The 23,764-nt window shown below is 57.3% G+C and overlaps 1 protein-coding gene across 2 annotated transcripts in view; it reads left to right on the forward strand.

Annotated features, from left to right (window-relative positions):
- The first annotated feature begins 2,013 nt into the window (after positions 1-2,013).
- PDXK (pyridoxal kinase) overlaps positions 2,014-23,764 on the forward strand; it is a 30,639-nt gene continuing 8,888 nt past the window's right edge. Inside the window, exons 1-7 of one of the 2 annotated variants that reach the window (XM_070376805.1) lie at positions 2,014-2,267; positions 15,458-15,512; positions 19,059-19,163; positions 19,712-19,795; positions 20,532-20,578; positions 21,575-21,660; positions 22,724-22,769. In XM_070376805.1, the coding sequence (XP_070232906.1) occupies positions 2,181-2,267; positions 15,458-15,512; positions 19,059-19,163; positions 19,712-19,795; positions 20,532-20,578; positions 21,575-21,660; positions 22,724-22,769 (510 nt within the window). In that variant the 5' untranslated portion in view covers positions 2,014-2,180. The remainder of the gene's footprint in view (positions 2,268-15,457; positions 15,513-19,058; positions 19,164-19,711; positions 19,796-20,531; positions 20,579-21,574; positions 21,661-22,723; positions 22,770-23,764) is intronic. The other variant, XM_070376814.1, reaches the window with a different exon arrangement.

Here is a 23,764-nt window from a genome sequence, read left to right on the forward strand (position 1 = left end):
CTGCTTTTTAATATGCTGTCTAAGTTGGTCATAGCTTCTCTTCCAAGGAGCAAGCATCTTTTAATTTCAGGGCTGGAGGCACCATCTGCAGTGACTTTGGAGCTCAAAAAAGTAAAGTCTCTCACTATTTCCACTGTTTCCCTATCTATTTGCCATGAAGTGATGGGACCAGATGTCATGATATTAGTTTTCCGAATGTTGAGTTTTAGGCCAGCTTTTTCACTCTCTTCTTTTACTTTCATCAAGAGGCTCTTTAGTTCCTCTTCGTTTTCTGCCATAAGGGTGGTGTCATCTGCATATCTGAGATTATTGGTATTTCTCCCAGCAATCTTGATTCCAGCTTGTCATTTCGCTTGATGTACTCTTCATATAAGTTAAATAAGCAGGGTGACAATCTTTGTGCTTCGGTGTGTGGGGTCACAAAGAGTCGGACCCGACTGAATAACTGAGCTGGATTCTGTGGCGACTGAACCCTGTGCTGCTGCAGCTGCTGACCTCCCACACCCTCTGAGGGAGGTCAGGGTGGAGAGAGGCTCTCTGTGCTCCGGAGAACCTAGTGGGACAGGCCTTTAGATAGTTGGATATTTTCAGGAACAGATTTTGTGATCCCATACCTTGCATCTCCTCATATCTAGAAAGAACCGAATCCCTTCATGGTGACAGCAGCTCCTCCTGATTAGTGGAAAACTCTTGTAAAGTAAGCACTTAATTGTATTGAACTCCTTCACCAAAATCTTATACACTGACCTCTCCCACTGCCTCTATGGAGCAGTCTCTCAGAGCTATCTGAGGTGCTGTCTCCTGGGCTGCTGTCCTCATTTTGTCCCAAATAAAACTTCACTCACAACTCTCAAGTTGTGCATCTTTTTTAGTCAAAAAAACCATGGAGGAGTTGAGGGTTTTGGTTACCAGAAATGGCAACCCTCTCCAGTATTCTTGCCTGGAGAATCCCATGAATAGAGGAACTTGGCAGGCTATAGTCCATGGGGTTGCAAGAGTCAGACAGGACTTAGCAATTAAACCACCGCCACCACTCTGTTCTCCTGACTCCGCCCAGTAGTAAACCTTCCTCTGCCCCAAACTACGATAGGTTTGTTTGACCTCCCTGTGCCTGGCACACATGATCTTACTTGCCTTGGGTAACAGACTAGGCCCCCACCACATGGGTTTGCCCCTGCCAATAGGTTCTAACGGAGGACACTGCCCAGGGTCGGTGGGGTGGGCACTGGCCACGTGTCTCGGCCCAGCACACCCTGAGGAGAAGGCCAGTCATGTGTCCAAAGTGGGGGAACTGGGCCCTTGGGTCCCCAAAGTTCTCATGGTGGTGGAGGCGTCCGCCCCCCAGGCCTCTGCAGGGTAACTTGGCTGTGGATCAGGCGTGCATGCCCTAGGTAGGGGCGCCTGGTTAGCAAGGTGGGCCTGGATCCTTGGTGCTGCCAGAGGGTCGCAGGGCCCATGCGTCCTGGCGCCGGTACGCTCGGTGGCCGCAGGGGCGGTGGACCGCATACGAGTTCCGGGCCTTGCAGGGCCTGGAATTGGGGCCAGGCACTGCGCTCCACCGGGCCCTGGGGAAGGTGGTCCCGGTAACTCCCAGCCCAGTAGCCCACTTGCAGACATCCCTGTCCGTGCCCACTTCCAGGGCGCCTCGCCAGTGCCCTTCCTCCGCGGGGGCCCTTGTTTGTCGGGCTCATGGTCCTGCTGCGCCGGCAGTGTGCGGCCCCGGGGTTAGAGGCGTGGTGCAGGCCAGGGGGCGGACCTGTGTGGAGTGAATGAAGGACTCGAGGAACCGATGAATGAAGGCAGGCCGGCGCAGCCTGCTGCGCCCCACAGGGTAAAACTGAAAGTGCAAGCCGGCGTTTTGGAGGGTGGCCGCCCACGTGCCGGTAGCGCAGAGATGTGGGTGGGTTGCCCGGGCCTGGGTTGCGGTAGATGATTTGCCCCGGAGGGGCGGGAGTGGGCGGGGACAGGAGGATGCCCCGCCCCCGGCCCGCCCCGGCGCAGCGCGGGACCCGCGGGTTCCTAGCCGCGCTGAGGTCAGAGGGAGGCGGCCTGTCGTCCGAGCCGAGCGCCTGCGCCGATCCGGGCCGCGGCGGAGCGGAGCCCGAGCGTGGCCGAAGCCGAGCTGAGCGCGCGGCGGAGACGCTGACCCCCCGGCCCCGCGCCGCCGCGGCAGGCCCGGCATGGAGGAGGAGTGCCGGGTGCTCTCCATTCAGAGCCACGTCGTCCGCGGCTACGTGGGCAACCGGGCGGCCACGTTCCCGCTGCAGGTACGCTTACGTAACCCGGAGGTGTCCCCGCGTCCGGCCGTGCGGGCCAGCGAAGGGGTGGCCGCCGCCGGGCCGCGTGACCTTGGCCCGGCAGCCCGGAGGATCTGGAGCGCGGGGTTCCAGACGCGGGCGGGGTAGGCGGGCACTTTGCAGGGGCGGAGGCGGGGCCGCACTTGGACCCAGGAGGGTGGAATGGGGACCGGGTGGGGACGCTATGTTAGAATGAAGACCCCGGGCGCGTGCTGTGAGCACCCGCCAGCCCCCACCCTTTCCCACCGGCCCGACCCTGGGAAAGGGAAAATGCGGAGCAGCGGCCGGAGACCCAGCGAAGGTGGGCGCTGGGCAAGCAGGTCTCTGCACTGCTTACCTGGTGGGCGACCCGTCCCCATCCGGTCCCCGCCCCCTGCGGATCGGGAGGCTCGCGGTGAGGCCCTGGGCGGCCAGGGTGGGCTCCACCCTGCGACTGCCTGTTGAGGGGCGGTCGCCGGGAGGGGATGGGACGGAGGGGGCCTACCTGCAGGTGTTGGCTCCGGAGAAGTAAAGCCCAGAGGGCATTTCAGGCCGTGCAGGGTCTGGCTGTAGATGCAGCTTCCTACATGTGTCAGCCTTTCCCTACTAGGGTGCCCACGGGCTTCCTCCTGCTTCCCCCACCTGTGCTCCGTGAGGGGCTCACGGTCTCTCTCTGGGTTATCAGTGAGCACCACTGCTTCCTGTCTCAGCCCCAAGGTTGTGGTTGGGTAGCCCCTTGGAGGGTCAGGATGAGGCCTGGGTGCAGTGGGGTGTCAGCGTTGGGGTCACCGTCACTTCCTTGCCCTGTGGGCTAAGCAGGGGGCTGTGCGTCCGGGCTGGTGGCTCTCTTGGACCATGCACCTCTGGCCCATTGTCCTTGGGTCCTATCCTTGAACATGGAGCTAGTGTCTGGCCCCTGCTGTGCATGCTGTACGTGAGGGCCCTGTGCTGGACCCTCAAGATCACAAAGGGCCACCCAGTCACAATGGCCTGTAGGTGCCAGCTGGCTGGAGGGGCCGTGGGAAGGGTTGGAACCCTTCAGTAGAGCTTGAGGGCCGACCTGAGGCTGGCCTGCCCATCTTCCGGGGAGGAGGCAGTGGAACAAAGACTTGAGGGTGGCATGGTACAAGGGTTCAAGTCCAACTGACCTGCCTGGCCAGCTCCCTATGATCTTTGAGCACCCGTGGAGATAATGTGAGGCCCTTGGCCCTCCCATTCCCACCAGCGGGGGTGCAGACCATGGGGGCAGCCAGGGTGCACTCCAGGACTGGTCCCAAGGCCCCAGCTCTTGGTCACTGATTGCTTGGGCAGGGCCTCTATGGTGGGGCAGTGCTGGGGTTGAAAGTGCAGGATCCCTGCAGCAAGGGCAGCCGCAGAAGGTGGAACCAGGAAGTTCCCTACCAGATAGTGGTCCGCCTGCACCCTGCCTAGAGGGAGCTGCCCTTGGCAGAAGTGTGCAGAGGTGTGTAGACTCTGCTGCTTCCCTGGGCCTCTGTCTCTCCCTGTGGCTGCTCCTTTATCTTTCCTTGGGCAAGTTGTTCCTCTCATCATCTATTCCTTGATTTCTAGGCACTGACCCTAAACTTGCAGACCAACATGTCCTTTGCCAATTACTTGATGGGATGCTCCTCCAGACCACCCCCCTTGGGAAGGGCCTCTGAAGGACTGAACCTTGGTTCTCACCTGAGGTCTCCTCTCTATCCAGCATCCTTACCTGTGGTCTTGAGGGACAGACGTCGGGGGTGCTATCCCCCTTCTGTATCTCCAGGGTGGGGGTAGCACCTGTCTCTGACTTAATCCATCCCTGCACTTCCTCTTGTCTGCTTAAAGAAAAACGCACAGCAAGGGAGTTGGGAGTTTTAGTCATGGACTTACTGAGGACTGTAAGGGGGACAGTCTCTCAGGGCACTGCTCCAGAGAGGTCAGGGAGAGGCCAGTTTGTACATGAGGTTTTGGGAGCTGGGAAATACTTGCATTCAAGCTTACTTCTGGGTAAAAGATTACTGCTAATCACGAAGAACAGATATCTTAAGTTATTGATTTTAGTGGCATTCTAAGTATGGAAAGATGCAGGAATTTGAAATTCTTTCTGAGATACGCATCTAACATCTGTTTATCCAAAGCACTGAGTACCTGCTCCTGTTTTTTATATCCTGAATTCCTCAGATGGGCTGCTGTGGCTTAGACTTAACCCTTGTAAAATTGGAAGTGAGCCAGGCTCTTTTGTTATTTATTCACACTCCCCTGGAGGCTCATTCTTAAGCTGGGGACTTAAAGAGGCTGCCTTCCACCTTGAGCTCTCTAGTGCTCAGTTGCCTCATCTGTGGAATGGGCATAGAGCCTGACTCCAAGGACACAATAAGGGTGACCATCCCTGGGAAGTGCCTCAGAGGTGCTGGCTGCTGAGTGAGGTGGCCGCAGTGCCCAGGGTGCTTTTCTTAGTCCTCTCTGCAGAAAGACCAGACAGGGAGGTAGTAGGGCCAGTGGGCAGCCAAGTGTGCCTGGGGCATCTAAGGGAGGCCAGGGCCTCCATCAGGCCTGGATCACATCCTTACCTGTGTCCTTTGCCCTAATCATTTCCTCCTCCTAACGTAGCCTTGGGCGGGTGGAAAAAGCTGAGGAGGGGAAGAAAGCAGAGAGGGTGGCTCTCAAAACATGCTCCACCAAACCAAGCCCACCTTGATGGTGTGAACTATGAGAGAATTGAAAGGTTGCTGCTGAACCACGAAAGACGCCGGGATTCTTGGCCTCCGGAGGAGAAGAATTCAACCCAGGGCCAGAGACGAGGCTTGATTGCTCAGAGCTTTTTAAAGTTTTATTAAAGTATAAAAGAGATAGGAAAAGCTTCTGACATAGACATCAGAAGGGGGCAGAAAGAGTGCCCCTCACTAGTGCCAGCAATGGAGTTATATACTTCTAATTAGTTATTGGGCTTCCCTGGTGGCTCAGAGGTTAAAGCGTCTGCCTGCAACTCGGGAGACCTGGGTTCGATCCCTGGGTCAGGAAGATCCCCTGGAGAAGGAAATGGCAACCCACTCCAGTGTTCTTGCCTTAATTAGTTATTACAGTGAATCCAAAGAGTGTCTGGAGGTTGTTAAGACCTTACTAGACCCACTCCCATAATTTACATTTTAAAATAACAGGATTAGCCAGAAAGGGTGGGGGGGAGTTCCCAGAAACCGTCCTCAAGCAGGATACATTACTGTTATGCAATCCTAAGGAATGTAGAGGGAAAAAAACTGTCCTTTCCTCTTCCTTGAGAATTTCAGACCCCTCTCTCCGTGGGGACCTCCAGACTTCTTTTCAGCCTGCCTAGGAATTGACTCTCTCAGAATAATAAACTTTGTTTCAGCCACGTGAGCACTCACACGGTCCTCGTTTGAGGTCCCACTTGGGACACACAGTTAGCCCATATGAGAACAATTTCCAGAGATTTTCCGTAGCTCACTGTACACTTTCTCCCATGGCCACTTAGTGCTTCCTTGTCCAGAGTCCAGATTCCCCACAAGTTTACTCACGCTTGCTTTGGCTAGGCTGCCGAGCTCTTGTAAGGGCTACAGGAGGCTCCGTGGGGTCTTCTGTAGGCATTTTGCTCCCCACTCAACATGTGAGCACTGCAGGAGCACAGAGGGGCAGGGCATGGTGCAGGATGGGCTGCGGGTGAACAGAGCCTGGAAGTGGCCGTGCCTTGCACGATTCCAGCAGGTGTCCCCTGACTACAGAGCTGTGCCAAGTTCTGAAAATGTTCTGAATTTTGATGGATGCTGTACAGCTGGAGACGCCACAGGTGGGGTTACCCACACAGCTGACTGTGGGAAGAGAGCTTGGAAATGGCAGGAGAAGGTGGGGTCTGGCCGGGCCCCACAAATGTGGGGAGGCAAAATATGCACTTGTGCGAGGTGGAGAGGCTGCCGGTGGAGGGGTGCCCGCGTCTTGGAGAAATGGCTCAGGGGCCCCCATGCCCCCCAGACATTCTCAGCCTCATCTGCACAGTGAGAACAGTCCTGTTAGTGATGACATGGTGCCAAGCTCCCAGGTTCTGCTTGTGGTGGGGTGCAGTGTGGATCCCTGCCCAGGGACCTCCCACCATTCCCAGAGTTGTCCTGGCTAGACGTCTGCAAGCTAGATGTCTGGGCTTCAGGGCTCTGGTTCTCAAACTGCTTTTTGCCAGGTCCCCACAGGCTTCCCTGGCGGCTCAGATGGTATAGAATCTGCCTGCAATGCAGGAGACCCGGATTTGATCCCTGGGCGGGAAAGATCTCCTGAAGAAGGAAATGGCAACGCCCTCCAGTATTCTTGCCCGGAGAATCCCATGAACAGAGGAGTCTAGAGAGCTACAGTCCATGGAGTCGAAAAGAGTTGTACACGATAGAGCGACTATCACAGGCTACAGTCCAAAGGGTCAAAAAGTGTCAGATGCAACTGAGCGATCAACACTTAATACCACAGCACGCTGGTGGCGGTCTCAGGTGGGTAGCCTGCAGGCTGCTGCCTTCCCTGGGCAGAGAAAAATGGTAACACAGAAGAGAAAGGACCAGAACCTTGACTGTGGTTTTGGATTTGTTTCTGGGCTCGAGTTCATAGTCCGTTTTAGTGGCTGAGGGGCACGTGCTGCTGTGACCCGCAACAGCAGGTAGAGCTGTGGGCAGGGTGATCCTCATCGGCAGTGAGCGAGGGAAGTGAGAGGGTGGGCTCGTGCCTTCCTGTCCTGTCTCTGGAGGTGGGGACTGCAGGGCAAGGGCGTCATGCCTATGACGCTTCCAGGGCCCCTTCCCCGGGCAGACCCTGGGACCTCTCGCTGTTCTGACCTTGCTTCTAGGAAGAGAAAAGGGAAGGGGTGGATGGACCCAGTGTGGCCTCCTCCCAGCCTGGACTCTGTGGGCTGCTTTCCTCTTGGAAGTGGAAAACCTCATGTTCTTCCTGGCTGGAAGTGTACTTCTGAGCCCCCTCTGTGTAAGGGAAGACGGGCTTGTTGATCCAGCAGCTCCTCCTGTGTTTTCATAGGTCCCACCCATCCTCTTGTGGCTCAGACAGTAAAGAATCTGAAGATCCTGTGGAGAAGGGAATGGCTACCCTCCCCAGTATTCTTGCCTGGAGAATTCCATGGACAGAGGAACCTGGTGGGCTACAGTCCATGGGGTCGCAAAGAGTTGGACACGACTAAGCGACTAACACTTCCACTTCACTCCCATTGTCTAGCAGCCCCACAACCCCACTCCTGCCCTACTGCTTCCCGTTTTTTTTGGTGAAAACACAGCAGGGGTCTTCCCTGGTTGTCTAGTGCTTAAGACTCTGGGCCCCCAATGTAGGAAGCCTGGGTTTGATCCTGGTCTGGGAAGTAAGATCCTGCATGCCACGTGGTACAGTCGAAAGAGAGAAGCAAAAATACAGCAGGTACACGTAGCCTTAGGCTCTGTATGAGTTTCTGGGGGGCGGCCATAGCAGAGTACCACAAAGAGGGGCTTAGAATCGTGAATTTATTCTCCCGCAGTTCTAGAGGCCAAGAGTCTGAAGTTAGGATGTTGACTGGGCCGTGATCCCTCCCCCAGACGCTGGAGGGGAGGGTCCTTCCTGCCTCTTGCAGCTTCTAGGGGGCTCCAGGTATCCTTGGCTTGTGGCCACATCACTCCAGTCCGTGCATCTGTTGCATGGCCTGCTCCTGTGTGTCTCAAATAAGCACCTTTGTCATTGGCTGTGGGGTCTACTGACACAATCCAGGGCCATCTTGGCTTGAGATGCTTAGCTTGATTGTATCTTGCCAGACCCAGTTTCCAGTTCAGTATGTGCATGAATCCTCAGCCAGAATGTATTTCAGGGGCTGCTGTTCAATTCACTGTGAGTTAAAAGGAGCCTGTTCAGAGAGATTTAAAAGCGACCCAAATTGGGTGTTTAATTAAAGCCCCAGCATCCAAAAGCTGTCTTCTGGGAAGAATAGCACAGGCGGGAGTTGAACTGCTGCCTCAGCCGCGACTCTTGTGTCTCCCTCCAGCCGCTAGGCACTTCTCCTGCCAGCGCGGCCAGCACTTGCGATGCCAACAGGCACTCTGCTGGGCAGATGAGTCTTTCTGAGGGTGTCCAGGCAGGTGGTAGCTGGCCTCGTGCCGGATGTGTGGTGCGCGCTTCCTTCTGAGGCCGTGTTTGGATTGGCACGGTAGCCTTGGGCACGCAGGACCCGAGGGTAGCCCAGGGTGCCACCTTGAAGGACCATGCTGGGGGGTGGGGGGCACATAAATAATTCTGTGACCTTGAGAATCTGATTTGGGACCTTAGCTCAGAACCCACTTCAGTACTGTGTTGCCGAGACTACAGGCAGCCCTGGAAGGTGGGTCAGGGGTTGTCTCATTTGGGGGCCTATATAGAAACCCACCTTGTTCTCTGACTCTCCTGGCCCCTCGGTGCAGAAGCAGAGCCGAGACATCCAGCAGGGCTGGAGACGGTTTCTTGTGCAGGGACCTCAAAGCCAGGCCTGTTTGCCAGTGGACTGGCTTGGACACCCGGCAGGAAGGGGTAGGCTGGGGGGCAGCCGACTGTGCAGAGAGGCCCTGGACTGGAAACCTAGGTTCACACCCTCCCTGCCTAGTGATGGGGCCACAGGAGCTGAGCAGAGGCCGCAGAGCTGCCCAGCAAGCAAGTGTGGACGGCATACCCCGGCCTCTCCTAGAGGCTTGTGACTGGTGGTAGTGGGGACGCTTCCGGCCGTAAGCAGCTTATTTTCCACCTCTCCCCTTTAAGAACCGCCTGAGCTGTAAAGTGGCCCTGTTCAGAGGCTCTCTTGATTCATCTTAAAACACTTGGTCCTTGGAAAATCTTTACGCTTTTTCCTTAGAATTCCTTGGATAAAAAGGACCTTTTGTGTCAGGACTGAGTTTGAAAGATGCTGGAAGGATGTCACCTGCCCTTTAAAAGACGTAGTGTTTGCCATTAAGGTTTTCGTGGTGGCACATGCATTGGCAGACAGTGCCAGGGAGTCAGTGCCCAAAAGCACACCTTCTTCCTGCCCCGCCTCGGGCCCCCTGCCGCTTCCCAGAGGAGCGCACCAGGGCTGGAACCCCGTGACCTGGGACACTGTGCTCTGCTTGCTTCCCTCCGGAAGTCCCCGTCTCGCCCAGTGTGTCCCAACCCTGGAATTTAGGTGTTGCTTCAGCATTTCTCCTGCCTTTTGTATTTTCCCAAGAATCTCCAGAATTGCTCAATATCTTGATTTTGTAACCCTTTCTTAGTTTGGGGCTGAAATTTGTGTCATTCCTCTTTGTCTGTCATGTAGAAAAGCAAGAACTTAATGGTCTGTTGGGGGGGGGCGTATACCCATGTGTGCGAGTGTGTTGTGTGTATGTGTGCTCAGCTGTGGGTGTGTACATGTGGGCGCGCGTGTGCAGTTGTGTGGTGTGACGTCTGCCTCATGCTGGCATGACCACCCCTCACAGGGACCTCTCTGTAAGGGTCTGTGCTGAGAGGCCCCTGGCCTGGAAACCTGAGCAGGTGTCCGTGAGCAGGGCTGTGACCGCACACAGAGGGGCCCCCCTGGCGGTGTGGCTCATGGGCCTGGATGTCCCTGGAGCTCACCCACATGGAGCTTTTGAAATAAGAGCGGCCAGCTCTGCTCAGAGTGCTCCGGGAGAGTGCCGCCAAGGGTAGAGTAGGTGGAGTTTGTCCAGGAGAGAGGAATGTGTGGAGCCACGGCCTTGGGACAGAATCGTGGGCTCAGCCGAGGAGGGACAGCCCCTCCCGTCCCCTGACCAGAGTTGCAGCCCTGTCCCCCGTCTGTAGCTGGTGCTGCTGGGAGTTTGGGCCAAGACCGCCTCTCTCAGGGTGGTGCCCAGCTGAACCTGACCAGCGAGTGTGCGGGGCCTGGCGGCTGGGGTGGGTGCACTGCGCTGGGAGCAGGGCTGGGGCCAGGGTGAGGGGGTCCGGGGCCGGCCGCCCAGGAGACGAGGGCTCATGTGGGGCAAAGATGGCCTTGGGACTTAAGGTGAGCCGGGTGGGGGTGAGGGGGTGGCAGCGCTGTTCAAGGGACACAGGGCTGTTCCCTGTTGGAGCTCCCGTGGGAGATGAGGGGCGGGTGGTTGCGAGTTGGGCTGAGTGGTCAGGCTGACCAGGGGCGGGTGGAGAAAGGGACCCTGCAGTACCCAAGGCTGATCAGTCGGACCACAGGCACATGGCTTTCCTGTGTCCTCTCTTTGCTAATTCTGATTTCCTAGGTGAGTGACTGAAAAGGTCTTGCAAAACAGGCCTTGGTGAAGGTTTTGAAGATGGTGAAGTGAGCCCTCTCGCTGCCCAGCCCCTGACCCTCCCGTGGAGGAAGCTGGGTGGCCTGGGCTTCCTGGCTGTGTGTTCTGCGTGCTCTCGCTGTCTGTGCCTGGCTGTCAGCAGTGGTTGATGACTCAGCATCCGGGCGGAAGTAGGGATGTGGCTTTAGGCCCCCAGCACATGTAGCTGCCCTCAGGAGGGATGCTGTGCCTAACGGGTGGACTGAGGTCCACGTTGCTGGGACGTGGGGGGACTGTGTGGACGTTGTCTTTGATGTCACTGTTCTTTGTGGTGGACGCCCCTGGAGCTTCTGAATGTGCTCTTCTAGGTGGGCATGCACGCCAGCCATTGGGGTCTCCCCTGCCCTGGGGGAGAGGTGGGAAGCTGGAGCGTGGGGTTGAGGAACGGGCCCTGTCTGATGCCCGAAGGGCCTCTGTTTTGCCTGTGCATCTTGTTGGCCATCCCGGGTCTGAGACTGTGTCCCCAGCATTAGACATGCTCATGTGGTCCCGTGGAGCCAGGTTTCCTCAGCAGCTAAGTGAGCTTGAACTGGCACGACCTCGGTGGGCAGCAGACCAGCTGGACATGGAGCCTCTTGGCTGAGACTCTAGTTCTTTCTGAAGCGGAGCCCGAAGCACGGCTTTGGCCCCCAGCCTTCATTCAGAGGCCCACAGGGCGATGGACTCATCCCAGAGGGTCACAGTGGCAGGGAGCGCAAACTCCCAAACCCCCCTACAAAGCCTGGGTGCTCTAGTGGAGGCTGAGAAGACAAGGTTTCCAACAAGGTCTTGGAGCCAAGAGTCCCTGTTTCAGACTTGGGGGAGCTCACAGAGGCCCAGAGGCAGAAGGACTTTGGGGTTTCAGAGAGTGTGTGGAATTCAGTTGGTGGGATGCACAGCCTGGGGTTTGGGCCTCATTCCACGGGTAACCCTCGAAGGTTGGTGTCTGCGGGGTGCTTTGGGGAGCAGGGGAAGGACAGCACAGAGGCTCCCTGGATGGGAGCTAGGACTTGAAACAGGCCCGCTTGAGAATTCCAGCAGCACCTGCCCCTGGCTGCACTGGGCTGGGGACAGTGGGGGAGGGGGGGGTTAGGCCCGAGATGGTGCTCTCCCTGATCTCTGAAGGCCTCCCCTCCCCTCCCCTTCCCATGCTGAACTAGCCAATTCTTCCTCTTTTTTCTTAAAATGAGTCTTGTTGCTGGTAAATGGTGAAAAGCTGGCAGGGGTGGGGCAGGGCCGATTTCCCTGGTGTAATTCTGCCAGCTGACCAGCTGCCAGCCTGGGTTGGAAGACAGGCTGAGTGGCCGCTGGAGCCAAGGATGTGGCCGCAGCTGATCGGGGTGGGAGCTGGGGCAGGTACCAGACTTACTGGTGTACAGGTCACTGGAGCCAGGTGAGCTAGCTTTGTGGCTGCACGGTGGCCTTGCTCCCCACGCAGCCTGCGTGCTCAGGGCCAGCAGAGCGCTGAGAACTCTCCTTCAGGACACGTGGACATCCTCTTCCGCCTGTCAGAGAACTTTGCTTGGCTTGTTTTCAAGTGGAAATGTAGTTGATTTACGATGCTGTGCTAATTTCAGGAGTATAGCACGGTGACCCGGTTAATACATGTGTGTTCTTTTCCATGATAGTTTATTATAAGACACTGAATATAATTCCTATGTTATAGAGTAAGTCCTTGCTGTTTATCTTCTAGATGTAGTGACATGTCCGGATATTCTTAACTGATCCCTTGCCCTGCTTCCTTTCCCCATAAGTTTGTTTTCTGTGTCTGTGAGTGTGTTTCTGGTTTTGTATTATTTTTTAGTATCCATATATATGTGATATCATATAATATTTGTCTTTCTTTGTCTGACTTCACTTAGTATATAATCTCTACATCCATCCATGTTGCTGCAAATAGCATTATTTCATTCCCTGCTTATGGCTGAGTACTATTTCATTAGTATCACCAACTCTATGAACATGAATTTGAGCAAACTCTAGGAGATGGTGAAGGACAGGGAAGCCTGGCGTGCTGCAGACCATGGGGTCGCAAAGGGTCAGACAGGACTCAGTGACTGAACACCACGTCTTCCACTTGGTCACGTCGTTTGCACGTATTCTCCCAGCCCATAGATTGTCTTTTTGGTTTGTTTATGGTTTCCTTTGCTGTGGAGAAGCATTCAAGTTCGATTATGTCCCATTTGTTTGTTTTTGCCTTTATTTCTCTTAGGAAAAGAGAACTCTGCTCCTAAGGGTGCATGTGAATAGACTGGACTCCCTGGTGGCTCCACCCACACTCAGTGGGGTTGTGTAAGGGCAAGCACGGGGAGAGGGGTGAGTGCGGGGAAGTGGAGCCGGGGCTCTTTACATCTGACTGGTTTCCTTTGCTGTTACTCCTCATGCTCAGTAACTGTTTGCCCTGCATTCTTTTGTTCTCTGAAGATCATTAGTTACCGAGACCTGTTCAAGGGCAAGCGCTGTGACCAGGCCCGGGTCACAGCATGGCTTAGACCAAACGTCACGCCTGGTTCTTTCTCCAGGGCCCGCCTCCCCTGTCTGCTTACAGTCGGGACTTAAAGCTCAGGGAGACGGGATGTTTACGGCTATGCGATGGGGGTGCTGGGAGCCATGGAGAGATCACAGAGTGGATTCAGCTGCTTCCGGGGGCCCCTCCTCGTGGGTAAAGAAAACCGGGGCTGGGGAAGGTGACCAGCAGGGGCAGGACCCTCCATCTCTGGTCTCCCTCCACCCCTCCCGACCCCCGTGTCCCGTCAGAAGCCCCTAGCTGAGCACAGATGTGCCATCCAGGGTCCCAGCCCCAGATCCCAGAGCTGAGCACAGAAGCAGAGGTTTGAGTTGGAAGACGAGGTGTTAACAACAGGCACCTCCTTTCTCTGGGGTCCCCTGTTTCCCATCAGGGAGCCGGGCCCTGTGTCTTGGCTTTTTGCTGCACCTGCCCAACCCTGCACGAGGCTTTGACAGGGCCCCTCACACGAGCCTATCATGCCAACAAATAAGCTGCTGGTGTGTGAAATGGAGATGTCAGCCCGGCGCTTAGCGCTATCGTTTAAAAACAGAAAATAGCTGCTTCGCGTGTGCTGGCTCTGAAGGACTAATTATCTACGCTTCCAGAAGCAATGGAGCGAGGTATTCTGGCAGGATTTGCAGGATTTGTGTCATCGTTGCTTCAAATCTGTTTCTTTGGAGTTGATTAGAATTTAGGGATCTGAAATACCGTGAGCTCTGTCTGTCTAGGAGGCCCTGAAATCTGGCAAGAAAATTCGCAAATTGCCAGTTTTAACTTTCTAGGTTAGACTGTGGAATTTTTCCTTGATTTAAGTCCTCATAATACTGGCTTTTTAGAAAGACTTCATAAGTGTACAGCTCAATGAATTCACAAAAGGAGCATGCCTGGTAACCACAGCCCCCATGAAGAGCTGGGGTGTGGCCCACATCCACACCTGGGGACCCTCAGTCCTGCTCTGACACCCGCAGAGACAGACACTCTTGTGGCCAGAGAGCTTTGCTTGTTTGGGGACATTGAGGTGACACCCAGAAGTTGTTGGTGTTCAGGTGAAGGCAAGGGAGGAGGGTTTGGTAAATTCCTGGTGGACAGGAAGTGGGGGACAGCCAGGGACTGTCTGTCCACTGGACCAGTTATGGCAAAGGGCCTTTGTTCTCATCTTCAGTGGAGGGAGCATGCCCGAAGGTCAGGGGCCACGTCTAATGGGGGTCCCGGCAGTGGGTCCTGAGGCTCACTCTCCGCACCCTAGCCTCATCTTCCCGCCCCCCGGTCAGCGGTGGCACCTCCGCCCCCATCAGCAGTGGAGCTCAGGGACAAGCACCTGACTCCCGGGGCCCCTCACACTGTCTGCCACACTCCCCACCCTGCAGGGCACCGTCTTCTCACTTCCCTCGGTGTGGCTTCTTTGCTGGGGTTGCTGGTGGAAGTGAACCTCCCAGCTGAGACCTGGCTGGGCATAGGGAGGGAACTGGGGACCGGGGCCGGGGTGCAGAGTGAGGGGCTCGTGAGAGTGTCATGAGTGGTGTGTCTGGTGAACACGTGACTCCTCATCAGACCCTGCTTTGTGCTGCCAGCCCCAGAGCATGGGGTCTCGACTGCGTGTAGAAGAGGGGTAGGGAGAGAGGGCATAGAGAGGGGTCAGGTGAGCCCAGGAGAGGAGGAGGGAGCACGGGATCTCGACCTCCTGTAAAAAGTGGGGAGCATAGATGAGGGTCAGGCGAGTCCGGGAGAGGAGGGACCTTCTGGGCAGACAGGTGGCCCCTGCAGCCTTGTGCGGGCAGGTGCCAGGCACCAGAACCCACCCTCACCTCCCTTACCCGCTGTGTCCCCAGAGCTCTGGAGAGGCTGCTGACGCAGATGGGCGTCCAAGCCCCAGCAATGGCTGGGTGACCTGAGCTGGGGCCAGTGAGGCTGGCCCAGTGGGGTGGAGTCCCTGTTGTCTGGGGGCGGGTCTGTGGCTGCAGTTGTCTCTGGATCTTGGGCCCCAGCCGGGCGCCTTTCTCCCCAGCTGACCTGGGAGAATGCAGGGGCTACAAGCCTGGCTCCCAGGGAGGGAGTGGGAGCCCTTGGCCTCATCCCCCGATCCGATCCGTGTGGGGGCCTCAGCAGAGAGGGCCTGACTGCCCTCTTAGTGTTTGAACAGATGGATCCCGTGCTGGTCTCTGAGCATTTTCATTTGGTGGCAGTTCCAGCAGGTGGGCCATGGCCTCTGAGCCTTGGCCTTTGGGGCTGGCTGCTCCCCACGCTCCCCATCACCTTGATGCTCATCCCTGCAGTTGTGGGTGCCGAGGCTGTGCTGGGGAGACCCTCCTCCTGTTCTCCAGGTCGGAGACCCTCCTGCCTGCCCCAGGCCGTGTCAGGCACCTGCCATGTGTCAGTGCAGGCCCACCAGCTCTCTTACGCCCGCTCCTTCTCTGTCCATCTTGCAGGTTTTGGGGTTTGAGGTCGATGCAGTGAACTCTGTCCAGTTTTCAAACCACACAGGTAAGGTGTTGGTCTCAGCCATCCTGGCAGAGCTGGATGTGGGCATGGGAAGTGGTCCCTTAGATTCGGAGAGCTGCCCCCCTCATCTTACAGACAATAGAGCATGTGGGGGGTGAGTTTGCCAGCTCCACGTTTAACTCAGCTCAGCTGCTTTGGTGGCTGGACGACCCAGGTGGGTGACGTGACGTCTGGTCCCCAGTTTCCTCCTTGAGCTGAGGTTGGTGATCCAAGCACCTGCTCAGGGGGCCCCCCCACCTGGGTGACACCGTGGGCTGGAGCACTGCCACAAGCTCTTGCTTCTCTGAACATCGGTGCCAAATCGAATCTCAGAGATAGTTCTGAGTGAAGTAGAAAGGGAGAGCTTTATTGCTTTGCCAGGCAAAGGGGGACACAGTGGGCTCATACCCTCAAAACCCAGTGTCCCAACTTGGGGAAGACAGTGACAAGTTTTATGGTAAAAGAGGGAGCGATCAGATCGACATTATTCTGAGGGGTGGGTGGTGAGGTAAGTAAGAGTCAACATCATCAACCTTCAGGTCCAGCTGGTCTGGGGTCTGCATGCTTGTGGGCAGCATACCAAAGTTAATCGTTAACTTTTCCCACCTGGAGTGGCTTTCGGTATCTGCAAAAACAGCTCGGAGACATTGTTGTGTGTACTCTGGCGATGGAGAAACAGGACCTTGCCCAAGGCTGCTCTTGACTGTTTGTTTCTCCCTGGTCTCACATCCCCTCCCTTCCCTAATGTGAACAACTGCTTGAATCCGCCCACTGGAACTCGGAAGGTCATGGAGGCCGAGTGAAGGCTGTTTTCTATAATCAAAGAGATGAGGCCACCGAAAGGCCTTGTGCCGAGGAACCCCACCGGGCCCTGATGGTATTAGGAGGAGAGAAGGTTCTGGCTTTCTCTATTAAGACCCCGAGCCTCGGGGACCCCGTGTGAGTGTGTCTCTGTGTACGGGGACCCAAGGGCAGCCCGTGGGATTGCTGGCTCGGATTCATGAGGTCTCGGCCCTTGGAAAGCCCCTGAAACACCAGGCAAGGGCCCTGTGGCCTCGGATCCGCCCTGCACTGAGTTAATGGCATCAGGGGGACAAAGCCTCTCAGTTCTTAGAAATGTCACCACGTCCCTTCTTTGAAGTTACTATGAACCCAGACGGAATCTCGGAGCACAGAACGTCCCAGAAGCTCTGGCAGGTGGCCCAGCATCAGATATGCGGAAAGGTGCCTGGTTCTTGGCGGGAGTGGGTAACAGACATCAATGGAGGAGGAACTATGCTGGGTTCAGATGGAGAACATACCGCTCTCAGTAAAAAGCCTTTCCTGCCATTGCTTCCCCCAGTGTACTGGGCACAATGACATTTGGACGCGTCCCCAGAAGTTGTCAGTCCAGTGAACCTCCCCAGAGCTTATAGGTTTTACCGCCCTCTTTTTTGCTTTTTTCTTTTTGTTTTTAAAGTAAAAGAGCCAATTTGGCTTAGACTTTAAGCCTCCCCTCCAGGGCAGCCCCTGCCTGCGGCCAGCATTCTCCAGTTGCTCCTTCAGCAGGGCTTTCCTGTTACGGGCTATCCCAGCCCTTGGGCAGTGGCTGGGAGGAGCTGGACGGGGCTGGAGGTCGGTGGGTGAGGCAGGCCAGCCGTCCAGCAGGTAGAGTTCAGAGTGTGACTGTGGTTGTAATCCACTGCCAGCCTGGTGGTGTCCCCCCCTGGGGGGCGGGATCAGGTGCACAGGAAGGAGCTGGGACCCTTGGGGTCAGCCTCCGCGGTTTCTTTCATTTGTAAATTGTAAGTTGAGCGGCATGGATGGAGGACCCCAGTGCCCATCTTTCAGAAGGGTCTCCTGAGTTAGGAGAGGAGAGATAGGGCTGTGGCGGGAATTGGAGGGGTGGTGCGGAGGGCAGGCGGGGATGCGCTCTGAACATTGTGAGCCTGAACCTTCTCATCTTGTTAGGAAGTTGGCCTCCTGGGTGGGAGTGGGGGGTGTTTGAGACCCCGCAGGGGCTGACTTGCGTGTTACGGACTACAGTGTGTCCCCTCGATTCACCTGTCAAGATCCTGACTCCTGGAACCTCAAATGTGACTGTTTAGAGATGAGGCCTTTAAAGAGGTAGTTAAAGGTAAGTGGGGTCACTGGGGTGGCCCTGCTCCCATCTGACTGGTGTCCTTAGAGGAGATCAGGACACAGACACACACATGGATGACCACGTGAGGACGGAGGAGGAGCCGGCCCTGCGACACCTCGATCCTGGACTCTGGCCTCGAGGACCACAGAGGCCTGTGGTTCTTGATCATAGCAGTCCTCGGACAAGAACGCGGTACACATGCGGTGGGGTCAAGCCCCACGATGTCGGGAATTCCCTGGTGGTCCACTGGTTAGGATTTGGTGCTTTCACCGCCAGGTGTCCAGGTTCAGTCCCTGGTTTGGGAACTGAGATCCCACAAGATCTGCACAACGAGAACCACAACAAACAACCCACCCTGTCTGGAAGGATGTTCGGAAAACCACGGGTCAGGAGTGACTCTGGTTCCTCCCACCTGGACCATGGAATTCTGTGGCAGCAACACTTGTGGGGATCCAGCCAGGGCTGCCGGCTCTTAGCAGAACCAGAACCTGTGGGGACACCCTGCTGAGGGGTGGGTCACCTTGCCTCAGGACCCTCCCTGCTCCTGCCCCTCCTGGCCCGTGAATGGGGATCCACCAGAGGCCATGCTTTCCTGGAGAATAGCTGATGGGTTGTTGGGCGTTGCCCCGTGTGCTTTTTCAGAGGCTGCTCTGCGGCGGCCAGGCCCTCACCCCATGCGCACATGGAGAGCCCTGCAGCCCCTTCGCCAGGCCCACAGCCGGTCCTGTACTTGTGGTCGGTACTCAACTCTGTTGTTGCAGAAATCAGGCCTTCCGAGGCTCTACCTTATGTCTTTAGAAACCCATCCATTCATGGGGTACCTCTTGGCATTAGGGCCGCCAGGGACAAACTTGCCATGAGTGGACTTCGGGGTGTCCTTGGTGGGTGACTAGGTGAGGGCCCACTGCCTGCCTGGGTAGGGGCTTCACCTGGGTGCCTGTTGGGCCAAGAACCCAGGCTGCAGCCTCTTTCCAGTTCATGTCTGGCTCTCGGTCGGGATTTGCCCTGAGACTTGGATAGGTTTCAGCTCACCTTGGATGGGAGCGGGGCTGCGAGAAGCTCCTACCTGCCAGGGTGCCCAGGTGACTGTTCAAGCCACTTGGCCTGGATAGGGGACGCACACAGCTGAGTCTGGCAAAGCTGGGGACCGTGACGTGTGGGGCCACCCCCAGGTGCCCCACTGAAGGATGGGCAGAAATCACGCAGTCCTGCGAACCATCTGTCAGTGCAACGCAGGCAGCACAGGTGTCGTTAGGGGCTGCCGAGTGGGCCTCACTGCACTGGAAGGGCAGGGGGGTCCCCGACTCAGTGATAACAACCCCAGGATGTGCTTTGAGGGGCACCCGCCGAGTCTCTGTGCCCAGGTGACGTCATGCAGCATCGGGGCCTCACGTGGTCTGCTCTGCCCCCCACCCCACCCCCACCAGGCTACTCACACTGGAAGGGCCAAGTGCTGAACTCAGACGAGCTCCAGGAGCTGTACGACGGGCTGAAGCTGAACAGCGTGAATCAGTATGACTATGTGCTCACAGGTGAGCCCAGGGGTGTGGACGGAAACCAGGCCTGCCTCCTGCCCAGGTGGGCTGGTGGGGAGACCCAGAGCACCCCAACCCGGCTGCTCCCTCTCCTGCCACCCGCGAGGAGGGACGGTCGCGCCTCCAGGAGGAGCTCAGTGGGGCCCTCGTGACTGCCACGTCCGGGTAGTGACCTTGGGGGTCCTGGCTGTGCCGCATCTCCACACCGGGGTCCCCGTGCCCATGGCTGGGGACAGGTACAGTGTTGGGAAGAGGTCAGGGATGAAAACACTCCTGTGAGCGACGTGCTGGCCTGTGGTGTGTAATCCCACAGGTGCGTTTATTTATACGTGTGGTGAGATGTGAACATGCTTACTCTGTAAAGTGGAGGGGAGGAAGGAAAATGCTGCCCACTCACCCATGGTGTCCCCTGGGTGCCTGCAGTTGGGACGCTTGTCTTGGCGGCGGATCTGGGCTCTGCCAACCACTCTCCAGGCAGGTAGCTGTGGTGGCGCTGTGTCTCCTCTGCCGAGGTTGGGTGACAAGAGTCTCTGTCCCTCCCTAAGGCTACACACGAGACAAGTCCTTCCTGGCCATGGTGGTGGACATCGTGCAGGAGCTGAAGCAGCAGAACCCCAGGCTCGTGTATGGTAGGTGCTGGGGTGCTCTTCCTTCTGGGTGCCCCAACTCCATGTTCTGCCCCTCCCGGCACTTGGGCTCTATCGCAGCTGGGCCTCCAGGGACGAGAGCCTGAAAGGCATCTTCACCGTGAATCTGGTGTCGGTCTGGGGTGCGTGAGAGAGGCTGTGATCAGTGTCAGGTTGGGTGTGTATGTGAGACCACCCTGTCCCTGGGGGGTTAGGATGAGAGACTCCCCAGGTGGGGCCCCGACAGAAAATGTAAAATGCCAGGTAAGGAGGAAAATGAGGATGGGGGTGCTGTGTTTTCCCGTTTTATTTTTTTAAACACGTATTTATCTTTGGCAGTGCCAGGCCGGCATTGTGCCTAGGCTCTCTCGCCGCAGCACGTGGGGGCTGCTGTCGGTTGTGCTGCTCAGGCTTCTCACTGCGGCGGGCTTTCGTTGTTGTGGAGCACGGGCTGTAAGGCACCCGGGCTTCGGTAGCTGCGGTGCGTGGGCTCCCGGGCTCTGGAGCACGGGCTCTGTAGTTGTGGTGCAGAGGCTTAGTTGCTCCACAGCACATGGGATCTTCCTGGACCAGGGATTGACCGTGTCTCCTGCACTGGCAGGCAGATTCTTAACCACTGGGCCTCCAGGGAAGTGCACTTTGCCTGTTGTAGCTGCGTGTGTGGAACTTCACCAGACAAGCCTGGGGGCCCCTCTGGACAGCCACAGGTTTGCTGACGAGGTGCACTTTGTATCCACAGTGTGCGACCCCGTGATGGGAGACCAGCGCAACGGAGAAGGCGCCATGGTTAGTGCGTCCCCACGTGTTCAGGGGAGGTCAGCGGGGCTGGGCACCCGTGCCCTCTAGGTGTCTGCCTGGGCGAGATGCTGCTTGCAGACCTGAAGGCTGCCCTGTCAGGAAGGAGCAGCGGGGCTGGCAGAGGGGGTTCTGTGGAGGCCCGAGAGCAGGGGTTTTAGGGCCATGCGTCCTTGTTGTAGCTCAAGCAGCTGCAGATAATCTGCAAAAGGATGAACATGGCTGTTTTCTAATCAGATTTTAGGTGTGGGCACTTGAGCTTAAATTTGCTCGTTTTCACGTGTCACAAAATGTTGTTCAGTCGCTAAGTTGTATCCGACTCTTTGCGACCCCATGGACTACAGCACGCCAGGCTTCCCTGTCCGTCACCATCTCCTTGAGTTTGCTCAAACTCGTGTCCATTGAGTCAGTAACGCTGTCTAATCATCTCACCCTGTGCTGCCCCCTTCTTTTGCCTTCAGTCACAAAGTACTGGTATCCTTTGTCCCCCCCCCCTACTACCATTTAAAACCATAGAAGTCACTCTTAGCCCACCAATGACACACCAGCTGGCAATGGGCCTGGGCTCCGGCCCCTGACCAGGGGTAGAGTGGATGGTGTCCTCATGGAGAGGGGGTGGAGAGCTGCTGGTGGGGACCTGACCCAGATCATCAGGACGGAAGGGCTCTCCCAGCCCTGCCTTGGGGTCCCTGCAGCACGAGCCCCGCTAAGTTGTCCTGCCCCCGCCCCCATGGGTCAGCCTACCCCCTTCCCCCTAGGTCCCACCCCCACCCCCGTGGGTCAGCCTGCCCCCTTCCCCCTAGGTCCCACCCCCGCCCCCGTGGGTCAGCCTGCCCCCTTCCCCCTAGGTCCCACCCCCGCCCCCGTGGGTCAGCCTGCCCCCTTCCCCCTAGGTCCCACCCCTGCTCCCACGGGTCAGCCTGCCCCCTGCCCCCTAAGTCCCACCCCTGCTCCCACGGGTCAGCCTGCTCCCTCTTCTCCCCACAGTACGTCCCCGACGACCTCCTCCCCGTTTACAGAGAGAAGGTGGTACCCGTCGCAGACATCATCACCCCAAACCAGTTCGAGGCTGAGTAAGTCCCCTGAACCAACCTGGGGCTGTCAGGCCCCTACCCCTTGGGGAGAGTGACAGGGACCGAACCGGAGCGGCCCCAGTGTGTAGGGCAGGTCCTCCCATGTCGGGGAGCCGCCAGGCCCACCTGAGTGCCAGGGCAGGTGCTGGTCATCAGCCGCAGTGGTTAGTCTTCTCACCCCGACTCCCTGAGGTCATGCTGTCCCCCAGCCGTGTTCCCGAACAGCATGTTCCTGACCTCTTGGGGTCAGGAAGGGACAGAGGTGCCCTGAGGAGCCAAGGACACACCTGGCTGACAACGGCCTACGGGATGGAGAGCCCACAGCAGCTGATGCAGGCCGCCCCTGGAGCTTTGAAGCCCATGTCCTAAATCTCCACATGAGGTTAAAAGGACTGTGCCGACCCCTCTGCCCAGTGTCCTTGTCCAGTGGTCTTCCTTGGATGCCCAGCCCCACCACCCCCTGATGACTGGGGGAGCCAGGTGTCCAGGGAGTGACAAGTAGGCTCCCGGGCCGTGGGGCTGGCTAAGCGCTGCAGTGGGTGGGTTCCCGTAGCATCCGGCTCTGTTGGACTGTCAGCCACAGCCCCGCAGGCTCTGAGACTGCCCCTTAAAGTAGGGATGGGGCTCCTGGATTCTTGGGGACTGGGGTTCCCTGACCTGGACCAGCCGATCCTGAGGGATGGCAGCTCGCCCAGCTATCCCTGGTGGTTGGTGGCTCGTGCAAACATGGCCAACCAAGGTTACAACTGTTTGGCTGTGGACGCCAGCCGCCCTCATGGGCACTCTGCTGTGACCATGCCTGGCCACCCTTCCTCATTGTTAACGTGCAAACATCAACCGTAATCTGGGATTTCACCACCCGCTGTGACTTGTGAGTCCCTTTTAAAGCTGACTCAGAAATATGAGTCAAACCCCAGACATGGTATCCTCCTGGTCCATGATGGCTGGCAGATGCCAAGTCAGTTCCCAGTGGGCATGAGGGGTCACCAGTGCGCCAGAGCCCTGGACTCTTACAGTGGGCTCTGGGAAAGCAGTGGCTCACCTGTGCCTGTCTGTCTTCCAGGTTGCTGACTGGGAGAAAGATCCACACCCAGGAAGAAGCCTTAGAGGTAAGGAGACCTTCCAGAACCTGGCATGGAACAGATAGCCCTGCTTGTGGTGGGGTGGACAGCCACGTGCCCTCAGGCATGGGAGATGGGTGCCCTCGTGGCCAGCATCCAGCTTCCTATCAGCCAGCCAGGGACACGTTGTAAATGCTGTTTCAGCCACTTGTTGGTCATGGGCAGCCTAGTGCCTGCTGGGTCTGGATGCATGCACTGCTCATCACAGCTGTCCCCACAGGAGGGTCCAGGGCAGCCGTCCCAAAGGGCTGCAGACAGGGTGCCTTAGAACAACAGAAGTTTTGCTCTGAGGGTCCCTGAGGCCAGAGCGGTGGGCTGGCTGTGTTCTGTCTGTCCTGCAGGAGAATCCCTTCCGGCCTGTCCCCCACCCTCTGGAGGTGACTGGCAGTCCTCGCGTTCCCGGGCTTGTGGGCATCACCCCAGTCTCTGTGTGTATCTACAGGGTGTGTCCCATCCGTGTGCACATGTGAGAGTGCGTGGGGGTGTGTGCACACAACGAGGGTGAAGATTTTTTGCACAGGATGGATTTGTCCCTCGGGGGCTGGCTGGCTGGGGTTTCTGGAGTCCATACAGGAAGGAGGGGCTGGGCCTCCCTGCAGCCCTGGGTGAGATTTCATCAGAGTTCTTTTCAGCCTTCCCTCGGGACTTGCTCAGGTCCATAGGCCTCTTGCCAGGATTCCGCCTTAGGTGGGGTTACCACCCCTGGGCTGAGTGTGCAGAGCACCAGGGCCTCCAGGGCCTCATACCTTTCATGTCTGGGCCTCTTCAGAGGCTGTGCTCACTTCACAGCCCAGGAAACACACTCAAAGGATCCAGGGCCCTGGGTCAGAGCTGGTGACGGCCAGTTGTGGTCACACCTGGACCCGTGGCTGTGTGTGTGTGTTTCCCCAATAGGCAGAGGGCTCCCTGGGACAGAAGAGTGGGGTGGGAGGAGCCCCTTCGCTGCTTTGAGGGTCTTGCTCTGAGTGGCCAGGGGTGTCAGG

Source organism: Bos mutus, chromosome 1 (assembly GCF_027580195.1).
Source record: "Bos mutus isolate GX-2022 chromosome 1, NWIPB_WYAK_1.1, whole genome shotgun sequence".
Classification (NCBI taxonomy): Eukaryota; Metazoa; Chordata; class Mammalia; order Artiodactyla; family Bovidae; genus Bos; species Bos mutus.